Source organism: Chiloscyllium punctatum, chromosome 3 (assembly GCF_047496795.1).
Source record: "Chiloscyllium punctatum isolate Juve2018m chromosome 3, sChiPun1.3, whole genome shotgun sequence".
Classification (NCBI taxonomy): Eukaryota; Metazoa; Chordata; class Chondrichthyes; order Orectolobiformes; family Hemiscylliidae; genus Chiloscyllium; species Chiloscyllium punctatum.
The window spans coordinates 142,987,611-143,005,868 of NC_092741.1; the positions used below are offsets into that span (position 1 = coordinate 142,987,611).

The 18,258-nt window shown below is 40.1% G+C and overlaps 1 protein-coding gene across 4 annotated transcripts in view; it reads right to left on the bottom strand.

The window, feature by feature from the left end:
* Positions 1-18,258, bottom strand: part of LOC140465898 (rho-associated protein kinase 2-like) — a 230,790-nt gene that overhangs the window by 111,389 nt on the left and 101,143 nt on the right. For all 4 annotated transcript variants that reach the window (XM_072561840.1, XM_072561831.1, XM_072561815.1 and 1 more), the window contains exons 4-7: positions 17,795-17,932; positions 15,680-15,940; positions 14,161-14,305; positions 3,347-3,485 (exon numbers count right to left, since the gene is read on the bottom strand). In XM_072561840.1, coding sequence (XP_072417941.1) covers positions 3,347-3,485; positions 14,161-14,305; positions 15,680-15,940; positions 17,795-17,932 — 683 coding nt within the window. The remainder of the gene's footprint in view (positions 1-3,346; positions 3,486-14,160; positions 14,306-15,679; positions 15,941-17,794; positions 17,933-18,258) is intronic.

The window sequence follows — 18,258 nt, forward strand, 5'->3', positions numbered from 1 at the left end:
CCCTCCGGGTGCTCTGGTTTCCTCCCACGGTCCAAAGATGTGCAGATTAGGTGAATTGACCATGGTAAATTGCCCGTAGTGTGAGGTGCATTAGTCAGGGGTGAATGGGTCTGGGTGGATTGCTCTTCAGAGGGTCGGTGTGGAGTTGTTAGGCCAAAGGGCCTGTTACCACACTGTAGGTAATCTAAGCTAATCTAAAGAAGTAGGTTGCAAGAACGTATCAACAGACTAGTCAGAACTGAGTATAGCAATGGAGCACAATCCAGAGAAGTAAGAATACAAGTGCTCTCGGCTAACAAGCCAAGGAAATAGACAATCAAGAGTGGGATACTGAAACATGTAGATGAACTGAAGGGGACCTTAAATTGCATGCCTACAGATCCCTAAAGGATGCTGGACAAGAAGGATTCTTACCTTATATTGTCCAAGGCCCAGAATCCAAGAGAATGGAGGGTATGCTCAAACGGTATAAAACACTGGTTAGGCAACAGCTCGAGTACTGTATCTAGTTCTGTTCACCATACAATAGCAAAAATGTGATTGCACTACAGGGCACAGAGGAGATTAAAGAGGACGTTGCCTGAAGTGGAGAACTCCAGTTTTCAGCAAAGGTTAAATGTGCTGGAGTTACTTTCATTAGAACAAAGGAGAGGCTGACGGAGCGGAAAGAAAAGCCGTATTCCCCTTAATACCTATTTACAAATTAACATGCCAGTCCACAAATTAACAAATTTACTAAATTTAATCTTAAAAATTTACCATGCTAGCAACTGAACGAATGACCCCTAAGTTTTAAGTTCAGCAGAATAACCATTATACCATCATACCAGAGAGAGGCATTTGTCATATTTTTAATTGTAGCTTAATTTCATTAGTTTGACAAAAGTTAAATTCACAAACCTGTTATGGGTAGGGGACAGCTATTTGGCCTATCGTGCTTGCACCGTTGTCTGAGCATTTGAACTTTGTGCCAAACTCCTGTCATTTCCACAAAACTCTCCATTTTAATTTTTTTTTAAATAGTCATTCAATGTCCTCTTGAAGCCTCAGCTAAACCTGCCTCTACTGCACTTCGAAGCAATGGATTCCACACGCTGTCAAATATCCTAAATACTCGTTGTGTGAAAAAAATTTGCTCAACTTGCATATGCTTCTTTTGCAGAACACTTTAAAAACTGTGCTCTCTGATTCTCGACCCTTTTACAAGCGGTAATGGTTACCCCTTATGAATTTTTAAAACTTCTATCAAATCTCTTTCAAACTTTTGTCTCTGAAAGGAAAGCAGTCCCAACTTCTCCAATCTATCATTAAACTGCAGTGTCTCATCCCGAGAATAATTCTTGCAAATGACTTATGGTCTCTTTGCAATGCATCTAGATCCTTTTTAAAATGTGGCACTCAGACCTGAAAGGATGAAGTCAGCAGTTAGCGAAGGGAGTTTGGAGTGTGCACTGAAAATAATGGCTTCAGTCTTCTCCATATGAATTAGAGGAAATTTCTGCTCCTCTACTACAAGAGGTCAGACAATGAATCGAATAACTTGGAAAGAGGGGAAGAATTGAAATGGATGGTGAGGTAATGTCAGATGTCATCATTGTATCTGTGCAAACTATTGCTGGCTTCAGATGATGTGTCAAGGAACAACGTGGAGATCAAGGATTGATCATTGATGGATACTAGAGATAACCGTACAGGACTACAAAGGTGAAGACATCACATTTGATTCAACTGTAGCTACAATTAGATATATAAGAACAGGAGTAACATGAGGGCAGAGCCACATGACTGGCCAACAGTGTAGAAAGAGGATGTTGAGTTCATCCTCATCAAAGGCTGCAGATGAGTTGCAAAGATTGCAGACAGCAAATTTACTTTGTCATTGTCAGTTGCAGTCAGGTAGGATGTCTTTTGTGACTGATAAAGAGACAAAACCATTCCACAACTACAGGCAGGGACAGAAAGATGAGTAGATGAAATCAACAATGCAGTGCTGAGTATGATGGAGGAATGATTTGGCGGGGAGTAACCATTCAGCTAATGACTTAAAAAAGGGACAACTGGAGAATGGTAGTTTGCAAGGGTGGAGGGCTCAGGGTGGGTTTCTGGCGGAGAGCATGTGAACATATAAGCAAGAATAGGTCACTCGATCATTCCAGCCTCCAACATTCAGTAAGATCTCTGCTGATCCGAATTTAACCTCAACTCTACATTCCCTCATTTCCCTGATAATTGTTTATCCCCTTGGTAACCTATCTACCTCTGAATTTAAAATATTTTAAGATTCTGTATCCACTGCCTTCTGAGGAAGTGAATCCCAAAGACACTCAACCCTCTGACAAAAAAATAAATGAATTGTTTTCCTCAACTGTTTTAAATGTGCAATTTCTTATTTTTAACCTGTGACTCTTCGTTCTAGATTCTCCCAGAAGAGGAAATATCCTTTCCACATTTGCTGATCAAGTCCCCTTTGGATCTTCATCTTTCAATTAAGTCATCTCTAATGTCTGTAAACTTCAGAGGATACAGGCCTTGCCTGTATAGCCTTTCCTCAAAGGCAATCCACTCATTCCAGGTAATCACCTAGCAAACCTTCTCCGAACTGCTTCCAACAATTTACAACCTGATATGTTGGAACAGCAGCAGATTTGACGGGGAGGGAAAACACCGCAAGACAGCAAGAATCATTTACAATGTCAGTAACAGATTTCAGAAGGGGAAGTTGGGTGAAAACACACAAAAGGCTGGAGAAACTCCGCGTGCCTGGCAGCATCCATGTATACACAGTTAATATTTCAAGTCAAATGACTCCTCTTCGAAACTCCAGTTTTCCTTCATTAAAAGGCATTAGCGATCCAGATGGGTTTTTAAATAGCATCGATGGTTGTCTCACTGTTACTATTAATGGAGTTAGTCTTTTTTAAAAATATAGTCCAGGTTTATTAACTACAGATGAAATATGAATCCATGTCCCCACAGCATTAGCCTGAATCACTAGATTACCAGACAAGTATCAAGATTAGAGTGGTGTAGGAAAAGCACAGCAGGTCAGGCAACATTAGAGGAGCAGGAAAATTGACGTTTCAGGCAGGAGCCCTTCATCAGGATATATCGATTTTCCTGCTCCTCGGATGTTGCCTGACCTGCTGTACTTTTCTAGCAGCACTCTAATCTAGACTCTAATCTCCAGCATTTGCAGTCCTCACTTTCGCCTACTAGACTAGTATGCCTCCATGTAAATCTCTAAGTTTATATCATGTTCAGAAATAGATTGTACCACGTCATACGGATTGCATTTGTTAACTTGCTAATTATTACTAAAAATGCGATTGAAACTGCGGAAGAATACCTGTCAGTCAAGAAGGCACAGATGAGGTCTTTGGCATGCTTTGAAATTTCAACATCATCTGGAAAATTGAGCGAATTTTTGTGATCCATGATTTTACTGTATGTCCCCACAAGGGAATCTGCATAAAATGGAGTATCACCTGGCAAAAAGAAATACAGAAGAATTCAGGTGCAACATATTTGGATAAATGATTAACTTTTCTCTGCAGAAAGAATATCAGAAATGTTGAAATCCTCGTCATATACTTGTATAAAATAAATATACCAATTTTGGAATTTATTTAACAATTTGAAGTCAAATTTTAAGTCAAAGTTACAATTATAAAAGAAGGCATGACAAGTATAATGATGACAGAGGATATCTAATGTATTTGATTGACAGGTTGGCAGCTGAGATTAACAAGATCAATCTAACATTTTCATGTACTTTGATGGGATGTATGCTGGACAAGGCTTCCCACATATATAGTCTTGATTAATGTCAAAAAGTAAAGATCCATAAAAGGTTACTAAATTTACTGCTATAGCCTTTAGTTTGCAAAATGAAAAAGCAGAAATGAAGGGCACAAATGAAAAGTCCTAACTGTTCTTTTGAGACACTGAATGATACTGTATATTTTCAAAATGTTTACCATTTCAGGATTTGAGCAGCTGTAATCCCCTCTCCACAAGAAGTATCAATAATGAATACAAAGAAATTATGCAAACTGAAGGGAACTGATGAATGCATACCAAAAGAATCCCCCCAAAAAATCAAAAACACAAATGGGGTGGGATAGATTATGAGTAAAATCTATTGATATAAGCAAGCATTAGAGAAGAAAACACAGCAACTACTTAAATGAAACAAAAAAAAAATCACAGCATGAATGAAAGTGAGTTTTGAGAAGATTTGTAGCTCAGGTTCAGGTTCTGGATGTAGGTTTGCTCGCTGAGCTAGAAGGTTGTTTCAGATGTTTCGTCACCATAGTAGGTAACATCATCAATGATAAAGCACTACTGGCCTGGCCCGCTTTCTATTTATGTGTTTAGGGTTCCATGGGTTGGTGATGTCATTTCCCATGGTGACATCATTTTCTTTCTTTTTCTCGTGGGTGGTAAATGAGATCCAAGTCAATGTGTTTGTTCATAGAGTTCCAGTTGGAATGCCATGCTTCTAGGAATTCTCGTGCGTCTCTCTGTTTGGCTTGTCCTAAGATGAATGCATCATCCCAGTCGAAGTGGTGTCCTTCCTCATCCGTATGTAACAACACTACTGAGAGTGGGTCAAGTCTTTCTGTGGCTAATTGATGTTCATGTATCCTGGTGGCTAGGTTTCTGCCTGGTTGTCTGTTACATTCTTGCAAGGTATTTTGTAAATGACATTAGTTTTGCTTGTTGTTTGTACAGGGTCTTTCAAGTTCATTAGCTGCTGTTATTGTGTGTTGATGGGTTTGTGGGCTACCATGATGCCAAGAGGTCTGAATAGTCTGGCAGTCATTTCAGAGATGTCTATGACGTAGGGGAGAGTGGCTAGGGTTTCTGGACGTGTTCTGTCTGCTTGTTGGGATTTGGTGCTGAGAAATCAGCGGACTGCGTTTATTGGGTACCCATTCCTTTTGAATACACTGTATATGTGATTTCCTCTGCTCTGCATAGTTCCTCTGTGCTGCAGTGTGGGGTAGCTCATTGAAATAATTGTTCTAATGAAGCTCATTTGTGGGTGTTGGGATGATTGCTTCTGTAGATCAGTACAAAGGTGTCATCCACTTAGCGGACCCAAAATTTGGGTTGGATGGTTGAGAGCCATTTGTTAGAGTCTCTGCATTACTGCCTCTGCTACGAACCCTGGTATCAGAGATCCCATGCGTGTTCCATTGGTTTGTCTGTTGGCTTTGTTGTTGAAGGTGAAGTGGTTGGTAAGGTATAGGTCCACTAGCTTAACGACATTGTCCTTGCTGATGAAATTGGAGGTGTGTGGTGTATGTGTCTTTGGTTCTTCTAATAATATAGTCAGTGTTGATGGATGCGAACATTGGACAAACAGGCAGAAAACTAGCCACCAGGATACATGAACATTAACTAGCCACAAAAAGATATAACCCACTCTCATTAGTATCCTTACACACGGATGAGGAAGGACACCATTTTGACTGGAACAACACATCCTTCCTAGGACAAGCCAAACAGGGACACGCACAAGAATTCCTAGAAGCATGGTATTCCAACCGGAAACTCTATCAACATACACGTTGACTTGGAGCCCATTTAACATCTGCTGAGAAAAAGAACAGAAAACGACATCACCAACCCAAGGAAACCTAAATACATAAATAGAAAGTGGGCCATGCCACCAGTGCTTCATCTGGACGCTCAGTGATGAGGTTACAAAAGTATGATGTCGAAATGTCTGAAAACAAACCTTCCAGCTGAGCGAGCAAAACCTACATCCAGAACTGGTGTAGGCCATTCAGCCCCTCGAGCCTGCTGCACCATTCAGTGAGATCATGCCTGATCTGTGGCCTAGCTCCATATACCTGCCTTTGGCCCATTTCCCTTACTACATTTGCTTAACAAAAATCACCAAAACACAGTGGATGCTGGAAACCTGAAGTTAAAACAGGAACTTCAGCAGATCTGGCAACACCTATGGAAAAGCAGAGTTGACTGAAACAAAGATCTAGGTCCAATAGTGATGGCAGTTTAATTACATCAATGGGCAGACATTAGTTTATAGTATCTAGGCAATGCTAGATATCTCATTGAATCAGTCTTCGCTATAGTGTAAAGACGACCACAAATTAGCCGCCTCATTTTATTTCCTTAAAATTTGCTCAGCACCTCCCAACCCCCATATTGAGTAAGAAAAGAATATAGCTCTCTTTAATGCAAAAAGGCTGGATAAGCCTGATTTAGACAAAAGCATTCCACTTAATCAGCAAATCACTCCCCAACTTAAACAGCCAATCAATTCACCATCAACACACAAAATGCACACAATAAACAATACTTAAAGGAGAATTTTGGTAAGCAATCAAGATAAACTTATTCTACAAAAAGAAATGGGAGTTTAATGTTCTACACTCAGTCGGAAGTGATCAAATAAGGTGGTTCCATTTTCTCATCCCAATTGCTGACTAAGATTACATTTAACATGGATGAGGACCCAATCAGGCTGTCATAGGTCAGACTGTCACGTCTTTTTAACAAGAGGCTAAGCAATGAAGTTGCAAAAGCTTTCACATAAACATGAAGTGAGAAAAATAATGTGATCTCCAAGAAACTTAAAAAGATTTCCTTTGTGAAATAATGTGAGTGTTTGCCTTTCTATGGTAACAGATTCCGTTCAAGCAAAGTGAGACCCTAATATACCGCAGGCATGATTTCTGCCTGCTACATATTTGAAAGGCAGAGTATGCCAATGGACTGTCAGATGGTCACCTACTTGAGGCTGTTCAATGCTCTTTTTTAATATTCTGACTTGCCCTGTAATTGAAGTAGCACCATTTAGATGGCTTTAGAATCAAAACACCTTGTGCTTGAACCCAAACCCAACCCATTTTCTACTCTCCATCCATATCATTCAAAACCTGCTCAATATCAATAACAAACAGGCAAAATTGTGATGCTGAGCTTAAAGAAGAACTGGGGGAAACTTTGAAGCTAAAGAGTGACATATATTAAAGCACATTAAGGACCAGACAGCAAAGAAAATGTATTAAACTGTAGAAAGGATTTAAAAACAATCAGGAAAAAGAATATGTCTAAAATTAAAACATTAAGGAATAGAAAAAGAACACGTATCCCACAGTGACATAAGCAACAAATAGAAGACTGAAATAGAAATAGAACCATTAAGGGGATACGCAAGATGCACTCTCAGTATTCATGTACAAAATCTCAATTTATGAAGGAATAGCAATGGAAAACTTTCAATGTAAATCTAATTCACACCTACAAAAGCAGAGCTACAAATCTAAGGAGCTATGGAGCAATAGTAGGAACAACTGAAAAAAAAGGTGTGAATGCCAAAAATCTAAAACAGAAATAGATATCATTGGAGAACATCAGGAGGTCTGGCAGCAACTGTGGAGAGAAAGGAGAGTTTACCAATTCTGAGAGGTGTCACTGGACTCAAACATGAACTCTACTTTCTCTCCACAGTGCTGCCTGACCTGCTGAGTTTCTCCAACAATCTTTGTTGTTACAATAGTAGGAAAGATGTTTTCTATCACTACACGTAATATAATAGATTGATAAAGGCAAGGTAACATTTAACCAATCATGCTAATTCTGAGGGCACAAAAGAACACTGCTCTGAATGTGATATACATGAACTATCAGAAGGTCTTCAATAAGGTTTTCCATAAGAAGCTCATGCGACAAAGTTCAGCAAAAATAGAGTCAGCAACAAGGTGGAAGAATATTTGGAAAGATATGGCCACAACAAACTACATGCAACTGTACTTGAGGAAACTCCACATACAGACAGAAAATAGTACAAATTGGTCCAGTAAGATCCAGGATGAGGCAGCTACTATTGATCACATGTAAATAATTTGGACTCAGAAATTGCAAGTATATAACCAATATGAGGAACTGCAAAAGCATACAGACTTAGACAGTAGTCACATTAGTGGCAATTAATATTGAAAATAAGAAGCTAAATGGTTTGGAGGAGCAGAGAAATCAGTGAACTTTTTAAAGATGATTTATTTTTCAACTACATGTGGACATGTCACTCACTAGGCCAGCATTTGTTGCGCATCCCCAACAGCTCTTAAAGAGGTGGTGGGTGAGTTGCCTTATGAACTACTGCAGTCCACAGTGCATGAGAGGGGAATCCCAGGATTTTTTTCTAAATGAAAGTGAAGGAACAGTGATATAGTTCCAACTCAGGATGATATAGCTTGGAGAGAAACTACTGGGCAGTGATATTTCCATGTATTTGCTGCTCTTGTTCTTCACAGTGCCAGACATTGCAACTTTCAAGGTATATGCCACAGGAGCTTTGTGATACATTTTGTAGATGCACACTACTGTGTGTACCATTAGTAAAAGAAATGAACTTTGCAGATAGGTGGTCAATCAAATGGAGTATTTTGTCCATCCGTTACAACATCCTCCTTCCAATCACCACCTCGAGTAGGATCATCCAGCTGGTAGGACAGGATATTTTCACAATAATGATTGGTGGTGTCAGGGAACTTTGACTTGGTGAGCATGCCAAGCTTTTACTTAGCCAATCTGTGAGACAGCTCTCCTAATTTTGACATGAGCACCTGAGATTAGTAATGAGGACTTCGCAGGGCTCACAGGGCTGAGTGTATTATTGTCATTTCCAATACCCAGGTCTACATGGAGGTTTCAGTTCAGTTTCATTGCTTCATGATTCCATTATGGTTTTCAATGATTAAGTGGCGTTCTTGGCTATTTCAGAGTTAACCATGTTGCTGTGGGTCTTTCGCCTCACATGGGCCAGACCAACTAAGGATGGCAAATTTCCTTCCACAAGGACATCAGTGAAGCAGGGTGGGATTTTACACCAACAGACAATGGCCTCAATTACTGCCACAAGCTTTGTTCTAGATTCAAGGAATTTGTATTTCAAAAGCTGCCATGATGTGTTTTCAATCCCCATCTCCACAGCATCAGCCAAGAGCTCCAGATCAGTCCTCAGCAAAGGACTTACCTTCATCCCCCTCCGTCCACGCATCAATGAATTTAATATACGCCGTAACATCGAACACTTCTTCCGCCTCCGCCGCCGCCGCCGCCTCCGAGCTTACTTTCACAATCAGGACTCCCACCCACCTTCCGAGGACCCTTTCGCCCACCTCCAACACACTGCATCCACCTGGACACCCCACACTGGCCTATTACCTGCCCTCGACCTCTTCATTTCCAACTGCCGCCGGGACATGAACCGCCTCAACCTGTCTACCCCCCTCCCCTACTCCAACCTCACCCTCAACGCGCAGCCCTCCAATCCCTCTGCTCTAATCCCAACCTCACCATCAAGCTAGCAGGTAAAGTGGGCACAGTGGTAGTCTGGCGCACTGACCTCTACACTGCTGAAGCCAAACGCCAACTCGAGGACACCTCTTCCTACCGCCCCCTCGATCATGACCCCACCCTCCATCACCAAACCATCATCTCCCAGACCATACAGAACCTCATCACCTCAGGAGATCTCCCACCCACAGCTTCCAACTTCATAGTCCGGGAACCCCGCACTGCCCGGTTCTACCTCCTCCCCAAGATCCACAAGCCTGACCACCCTGGCCGACCCATTGTCTCAGCATGCTCCTGCCCCACTGAACTCATCGCGACCTACCTTGACACTGTCCTATCCCCCCAATCTAGGAACCCCCCACCACCTAGAGACATCACCCATGCCCTCCACCTCCTCCAAGACTTCCATTTCCCTGGCTCCCAACGCCTCATCTTCACCATGGATATCCAATCGCTCTACACCGCCATCTGCTATGACCAAGGCCTCCAATCCCTCCATTTTTTCCTCTCCAGACGTCCCCAACAGTATCCTTCCACCGACACACTCATTCGTTTGACCGAAATGGTCCTCACCCTTGACAATTTTACCTTCGAACCCTCCCACTTCCTCCAGACCAAAGGGGTAGCCACGGGCACACGTGTGGGCCCCAGCTATACCTGTCTCTTTGTTGGCTACGTAGAACAGTCGATCTTCCATAGTTACACCGGCACCACTCCCCACGTCTTCCTCCACTACACTGATGACTGCATTGGCACCACCTCGTGCTCCCGCGAGGAGGTTGAGCAATTCATCAATTTCACCAACACATTCCACCCTGACCTTAAATTTACCTGGACCGTCTCTGACACCTCCCTCCCCTTCCAGGACCTCTCCATCTCCATTAATAACGACTGACTTGACACTGACATTTTTTACAAACCCACCGACTCCCACAGCTACCTGGATTACACCTCTTCCCACCCTACCTCTTGCAAAAATGCCATCCCGTATTCCCAATTCCTCCGCCTCCACCTTATCTGCTCCCAGGAGGACCAGTTCCACCACAGAACACACCAGAACATACCACCTATCCACTCCACCCTCCTCCCTGACCTATCACCTTCATCCTCTCCCCCACTCACCTACTGTACTCTGTGCTACTTTCTCCCCACCTCCACCTTTCTCTAGCTTATCTCTCCACGCTTCAGACTCACTGCCCCTATTCCTGATGAAGAGCTTTTGCCCGAAACGTCAATTTTACTGCTCCTCGAATGCTGCCTGAACTGTTGTGCTCTTCCAGCACCAATAATCCAGGCTCCAAATCATTAGTCTCGTGACATCATTACTGTGATGCCATCATGTAAACTGCAGGTAGCAAGACAAGTTTGCAAGATCATAAAATGTGCAAATGGAGTTCAAATCATTAGGGGTACAAATACAGTAGATAGTAAAGAATGTTCCTGTTAGCAGAGGGGTCAAGAAACAGAAGGTGCAGCAGGCCAGGCAGTGTCTGTGGAGCAGGAGAATCGGCGCTTCGGGCATAAGCCCTTCTTGCGCTTTTCCAGCACCACACTTTTCAACTCTGGTCTCAGCATCTGTAGTCCTCACTTTCTCCAAGAAACAGAAGGCACCAATTTAAGGTGACTAGCAATAAAAAGCAGAGAACGCAACACAAAGGTTTTTTCTGCAGCAAATAGTTAAGATCTAGGTGTTATTACTTGCCTGTGTGGTGAAGACAGATTTAATCATAGCCTTAAAAAAGGCAATCAGATAAGCAACTGACAAGGCAAAATGCAGAACCACAGGGAAAGGACAGGAAGGTAGGATCAGCACAGTTCCAATTGCAAAGAGATAACAAACATGTCAGATTGGTTGGACTGAAGAGTCTGTTTCTGTGCTGTATGACTTGCTAAGGATGATGACGACTACAATGGTGTACCAACTGGCCTCTTTCTTTGCTCTAACCATTCGAGGATTTCAGAATGAACATAAAAACTGGGAGGTAATGTTAAATTTGTACAGGATGTTAATTAACCCACACCTGGGGCACTATGTGCAATTCAGGTTGCTAAACCAAGAACATAGTAAAGTACTTGAACAAAAATAGAAATTGCAGGAAAAGCTCCGCACTTCTGTCAGCATCCGTGGAGAGAAATCAGTTAACATTTCAGGTCAAGTGACCCTTCCTCACAATTTTCCTCAGGCTTCTGAGGAAGGGTCACCTGACCCGAAATATTAACTCTGATTTCTCTCCATTAGATGCTGCCAAACCTGCTGAACTTTTCCAGAAATTTCTGCTTTTGTTTCTGATTTACAGTATCCACAGTTCTTTCAGTTTTTATTTTGTAAAGTACTTGAAATGTGCAGAGAAAAGTGATAAAGATGTTACCAGAATTAAGAAAATGCAAATATTAAAAAGGTTAAAAAAACCCAGAGATTTATTTTGTGAAAGAGCAAATTCACAAAAACAAAATCAAAAATTGCTGGAAAAACTGAGCAAGTCTGGCAACATTTGTGGAGAGACAGCAGAGATACCTCAGGAAGGACATACTGGCACTGGAACGTGTCCAGCGGAGATTCACACGGATGATCCCTGGAATGACAGGTCTAGCATATGAGGAATGGCTGAGGATACTGGGATTGTATTCGTTGGAGTTTAGAAGATTAAGGGGAGACTTAATAGAGACGTACAAAATAATACATGGCTTGGAAAAGGTGGATGCTAGGAAATTGTTTCCGTTAGACGAGGAGACTAGGACCCGTGGACACAGCCTTAGAATTAGAGGGGGTCATTTCAGAACAGAAATGCGGAGACATTTCTTCAGCCAGAGAGTGGTGGGCCTGAGGAATTCATTGCCACAGAGTGCAGTGGAAGCCGGGACGCTAAATGTCTTCAAGGCCGAGATTGATAGATTCTTGTTGTCTAGAGGAATTAAGGGCTACGGGGAGAACGCTGGTAAGTGGAGCTGAAATGCGCATCAGCCATGATTGAATGGCGGAGTGGACTCGATGGGCCGAATGGCCTTACTTCCACTCCTATGTCTTATGGTCTTATAACTTATTCTTTATGATGCATCAATGATCCCGAAATGTTAACTTTGATTTCTCCCAACAGATGCTGTCAGACTTGCTGAGTTTTTCCAGCAATTTATGATTTTGTTTCTGATCTCCAACGTTTGCTGTTCTGTGGATTTTAGCATAATTAATAGGCTTGAAAATTAAGCAGGCTTGATTTAGGTGCTCATACATACAAACCACTAACAACTGGCATACAAGCAGAAAACAAAGTTAATGAGATGTTGCCTTTTATCAGAAGGGACTGAAGTACAAAAGTGGTGCTTTGGCTGTATAATACAAGTTCATCAATATGATTTGTGCTTAACAGGTGTACTGCCACGAGGAAAAACTGTAAAGCAGTAACTCACCAGGTTCCCTATAACTGTACTTTTCAATCACCCAAACTTAACTAATTAGTTAGACCAAGGCAGTAGATGAACCACACGCAAATTCAAGTCACAAAACATATTGACCTGGCTATCATAGTGTCCAAATTCCAGAACATCCTCCTAAATGTAGTCTGGTGTACTTACACCACATTCACTGCAGTGGCTCAAGAAGGTGGGTTCCTGCTATCTTCAAAGGTAATTAGGAATGGGCAATAAGTACGAGTCATGCCAGTGATGCATGAACTCCAGGAACAAATAAAAAGTTACATAAATCTGATTTGTATTACTTTGAATTAACAGGGTGCAGGGCGATGTAATTCAACTAAATAATGCAGTGATATAATAAAGATCCAGATCAAGAATGAATCTGGGCGGCACGGTGGCACAGCGGTTAGCACTGCTGCCTCACAGTACCAGAGAACCGGGTCAATTCCTGCCTCAGGCGACTGACTGTGTGGAGTTTGCACATTCTCCCTATGTCTGCGTGGGTTTCCTCCCACAGTCCAAAAATGTGCAGGTTAGGTGAATTGGCATGCTAAATTACCTGTAGTGTTAGGTTAAGGGGTAAATGTAGGGGAATAGGTCTGGGTGGGTTGCGCTTCGGCGGTTTGGTATGGACTTGTTGGGCCGAAAGGCCTGTTTCCACACTGAAAGTAATGCAATGTAACGTAATGAATGTCTCTTGGATTAGAGGTGGGCAATCTAGCAAAGAGATCAAGAAGCATCTATTCCCCTTAAAATATAGTAATCAGGAACATTTCCTTGAAAACGTGCCGAGTCAATAAAAATTTTCAAGATTGATGTCAGATTTTTATTAGCTAATTGTATCAATGGACACAGATCATTTTCAGGTAAATTCATTTGTAGGGCAGATCAGCTAGAATCTAATTAGCTGATCCTCACTCACCGAGGATGAAAGAAAGAAAATGATAGGGGCAAAAGATAAACAGATCAAAAATGAGAACTGTGTGGAAAATAAAGTTGCTATAGAGCAGTTAGAACCAAATGGCTACACCCGAGTAGTAGATTTTATATACTTAAAATAGCATTCTCTCTCTCTTGTTGCCAGGTCCTGTTAACCCCCCAGAATTATTAAGCAACTTTGTGTAAAGACATCTGTTGCAGTACCTAACTGAGGTTGATGATCGTGAAAAATATCAAATACGAAAAACTCTGCAATCACATAGCATAACTGTGAATCAAGTCAACAAAACATTGCAAGGTTTAATTATTTAATTGGAGAAATGCATCATGTTAAAAGCTGCTGCCAGCTGTTAACTGGCTTATCTGCAGACGAAACAAATTTGTCACCAAAAAAATGCTATTATCAGGCAATGCCATCTTCTGTTTACATTCTTTTTTTAAAACAAATTTAATACAGGTTTCTAAACTTACCAACTAGCATTTCATACAGGAAAACTCCCACAGACCACCAGTCGCACTCCCGGCCATAATAACCATCCCCTCCCTGTGATTTTAGTACCTCAGGAGATATGTAATCAGGAGTTCCAACTGCAGTGTCACAGTGAACCATTCCAGTCTGTGTATTTAGAGGATGGCAATGAGAAAAAAAAAAGAAAATGCTTTACAAAATGCAATGAAAATACAAAGCATGCAGTTTTAAATCATGCTCTGAAGTTAGTGTTTAAATACAGTGTCATCAATGCAATGCATTTTATTAGGCCAAATATTTTACAGTTTCTAAACTGTGCACATTTTAGTGCATGCGCCTTGGTTTATCAAAACATAGTCTGAAAGAATTGGAAGCTGGTGTATGGTATCTTCCCAACCATACACAATTTTACAATACTGTTGCTAATTTAACAAACTAAAAATAATTTTTGAAAAAATGTGTGCCACGTAGTTTATCGGGTGAGTGCTTGTCACGCTGTCCTCCAGCAAAACCGTATGCTTCGGACAGTTTGCAATGAGAAGTTGTTTATGCACAATTCAAAAGTGTCTTTTGCTTTTTGCTTTGCAAACAAAAGAGGGCGCCAAAACAACCGATTCCATATTCCGCAGGGGAACAAAACAAGACAATCATTTGCTTCTATATTCAAAGATTCAAATGAAAGTTTGCATCAATAAATAAAAGTCTGGATTTAATATCAAAGGCAACCGTCTAAATTTCAAAAAATACAACAAAAATTCATTCAACATGAAATGGTATGCAATAGAGTTCTTGCTTTGACAATGAAAGTCAAGCATCTCAGGGTTTAATTCACTTATGATAGGGTATGGGGTAGGTCAATTGCTTTGCTTTGCAGAGTGAGGCCAACAGGGCAGATTTCATTCCTGCATTGGCTGACGTTACTATGGGGGTTTCCTCGCCTAAGGTGTGGTGACCTTCAGGTTAAAGCACCACTAAGTTATCTCTCGCTCATGAGAGCGCAGCTTTATGGTCCAACAGGACTGTAGCTTACGTTACTTTAATGCAACATCACTCGAAGTCAATGGAAAAGTAACAAAATTATGCAATAAAAACACTCAAAATAATTCAATTGTTTCTCCAAAATGACCTTTTGGTACATGTAAACTTTGGTTACATTTTCAATTAAGATGATTACATGAAAACAAATGACAGATCACAATAAAAATACAAATCTAAAAATTCGTCATTCGTTTCAACTTAAAATCAGGTGACCTTTAAAGAATAGTAATACAGTCACATTTTAAAATGAGCAAAAGATGTGGCAATTTATTTTATTTACATTGGGACAAATATTGGTTTTACACACAATTTTCAAAATACGGACATATTAGAAAACCACAGTTATTAGTTAATCATATAATTAGCAAACGTCCAGCCAACAGAAATAGCCCCTGCACAATGGCACAATTTTTTTTAAAAGAAACCTTGTTAGGTTCAATGTTAAGAAACATTTTGATACCATTTCACCACATATCAACTTACCGAATCCATTTTCATACAAGTACCAAAATCTGCCAACTTTAAATGTCCAAATTTGTCTAACAACATATTATCAGGCTTAACATCTCTGTGTATAAAACCCATTGAATGAATGCCATCCAAGGCGAGCACGACTTCAGCAGTGTAGAACTTGGCCCATCTTTCAGGCACATCATAATTGCTCATGAGGTTTACAAGGTCACCACCAGGCATATACTCCATTACCATATAGAGATATCTGTCATCTTGAAAGGCATAAAATAGCTGCAAGAAAAATAGCAAACATTATAACAATATTTTTTTAATAGTACCAAATTATTTGTGAACATCCTGTTCAACATCAGTGCTACTAAACCAACTGTTTGCACAACTATTTTTAGAATATGGGTCATAATACACATCCACCCTCTGCCCTCATGAGGAAATCAGATAGCATCTCTTAATTATACTGAACACCCCTTAAATTTCTATTCAGAAATTATAAAATTAGCTCCTAAATACAAGTAAATACACAACTAAAACTGTCCAGTCCACACTACTTAAACATTTAACTGTTCAACTGTTTAAATCAGGAATATTGCACCAATTATTTTTTATGATCATTCTGAGTACCATAAAGTTATCATATTCATCCCATTACAATGTATTGGACATCTCTGGTAAAAATAGTTATTTAGTGAGGTGTCGCATTCCATCAAGGCATAATTACTTTGCGTACAATGTCTAAGTCAAATGGGAGTTATTAAAGTACTTTAGCTTGCCTTAAAATATGAAACAATAACTATGAAATTATATTGGACTTGAGCAGTATTTATTGGTCTGAAAAAGACAGGATTTATTTCAAGAACGTTAAATTCACCCAGATTGCACAATGAAGGCAAATCGCTATAACGCAACAGGTGGGGCCTTCATAGATTTATACTGCAACACTGGATGAAGGATTTTCTTAGAAAACTGAATGAAGCCATACAATAGTCAATCTGATACTGTTTTATTTGATACACCATGTATCATTTGGCTAACTTAAAAGTTACTGCAAAATATACTGTCACCAGAAAATAAAAGAAAAGCAAAAGAGTGCCATATGATGTCAAGTTTTTACAATAGATATGTTAAACAATACATCAGTTAGCAATGTGTTATTAGATTGATCCTAAGTTAATGTAAATTGAAATACCTACAAATACAAAACCTTTTCTACAACGAGCTGCATGCGTGGAACAGACGGAGACCAAGAATTATAAACATGCAGAAGCTTTAATACTATAGAAGATTAAATCACCAACATTGCTTTGCTGGTTCTTTCTCAGAGCAGTATTGTCCAGAATAAGTTATTTTTATGATTATTTAAGAAATGCACATGTAGACAAACTTCTAAATATTATGTGGAAACAAAAACAGTTTTTTTGTTGGGGGAGCAAATGTATTCATAATTGACATGCGTTGCTTAGAAAAAAACTTTTATACAAAAAGCAGACTCGGAATTAATTTCATTGTTGTCAGCACACTACTTCTGTGGTTACTAAATAGTGGAAAAACTTTTGTTTAGCAAACATACACTTGAACTAAGTTTCCCTGAATTGCGCAAGTGTACACACAAATTTTTGTGGATTTAAGTGCATTGCCACACCTGCACCATTGCTCAGTCAGCAATTTCTATTGGACAACATGTATTGCACTGTGGTGGGTTTTTAAAAGGAAGTCTGAAAGGGAGAAGAGGCATATTTGAAGGTACATTTAAGAATGAAACATTCTAAACCATGTGATTGTTGAATTGTAAGCACAGCCAATGATGGGGTGAAGAAAATTTGGGCTCAAGATAGGCTAGATTGGAGGGTCAGAAAATCAGAATTTGTTTTCTGCTTCGAGGTTGTATTTTATTTCATTTTTATGCTTGTTACATATGATTCTCAAACACCTCAGTCTTGTTCAGATAACCCAAGCAGAGAGCTGTGGAGAGTTTCCAAGCAGAGCAGCACAAAAAGCTCAATTGTGCTGAAAAATAAATATCATCCACAGCATTATTAATACTGTGATTAATTGTTAGAAGACAATCACAAAGTATTTTCAATAGATTTAACAAACATGCAATTTGAAAATATTTTAAAATAACTTTACCTGGACAACCCAGGAACTGTTTGCAAAGGCCATGATATCTCTTTCCTCCCAAAAAAATGCTGAATCAGATCGCTTGATCATTTCAAACTTGCTCAGCAGTTTCATTGCATATACTTTTTGAGATGCTTTATGTCGAACCTATTGGGAAAGTATAATTTATTATTCTGGATTCATATATCTTTAAAATGTAAATTTGAGGTGTTATTTGCAAATATTTAGAATTTCCAACAACCTGAATTTTCATTGCCTAGTTGCGTGGGATTTTATACATATCAGTTGAATTTTTATGTATCTAGTCACTACCAAGGAGTCACTTGCCATAGCTTCTTTTTCCACTTGCATTTATCCTTTGTTTCCTCCCACATATGCTTCAGATGCTTTTCTCCTCATTGGTAGTGTCTGTATATGGAAAAGGTGCAGTTCTGCTCACTGCTCCCTATCCCAAACTGCCCACTGCCTCAACT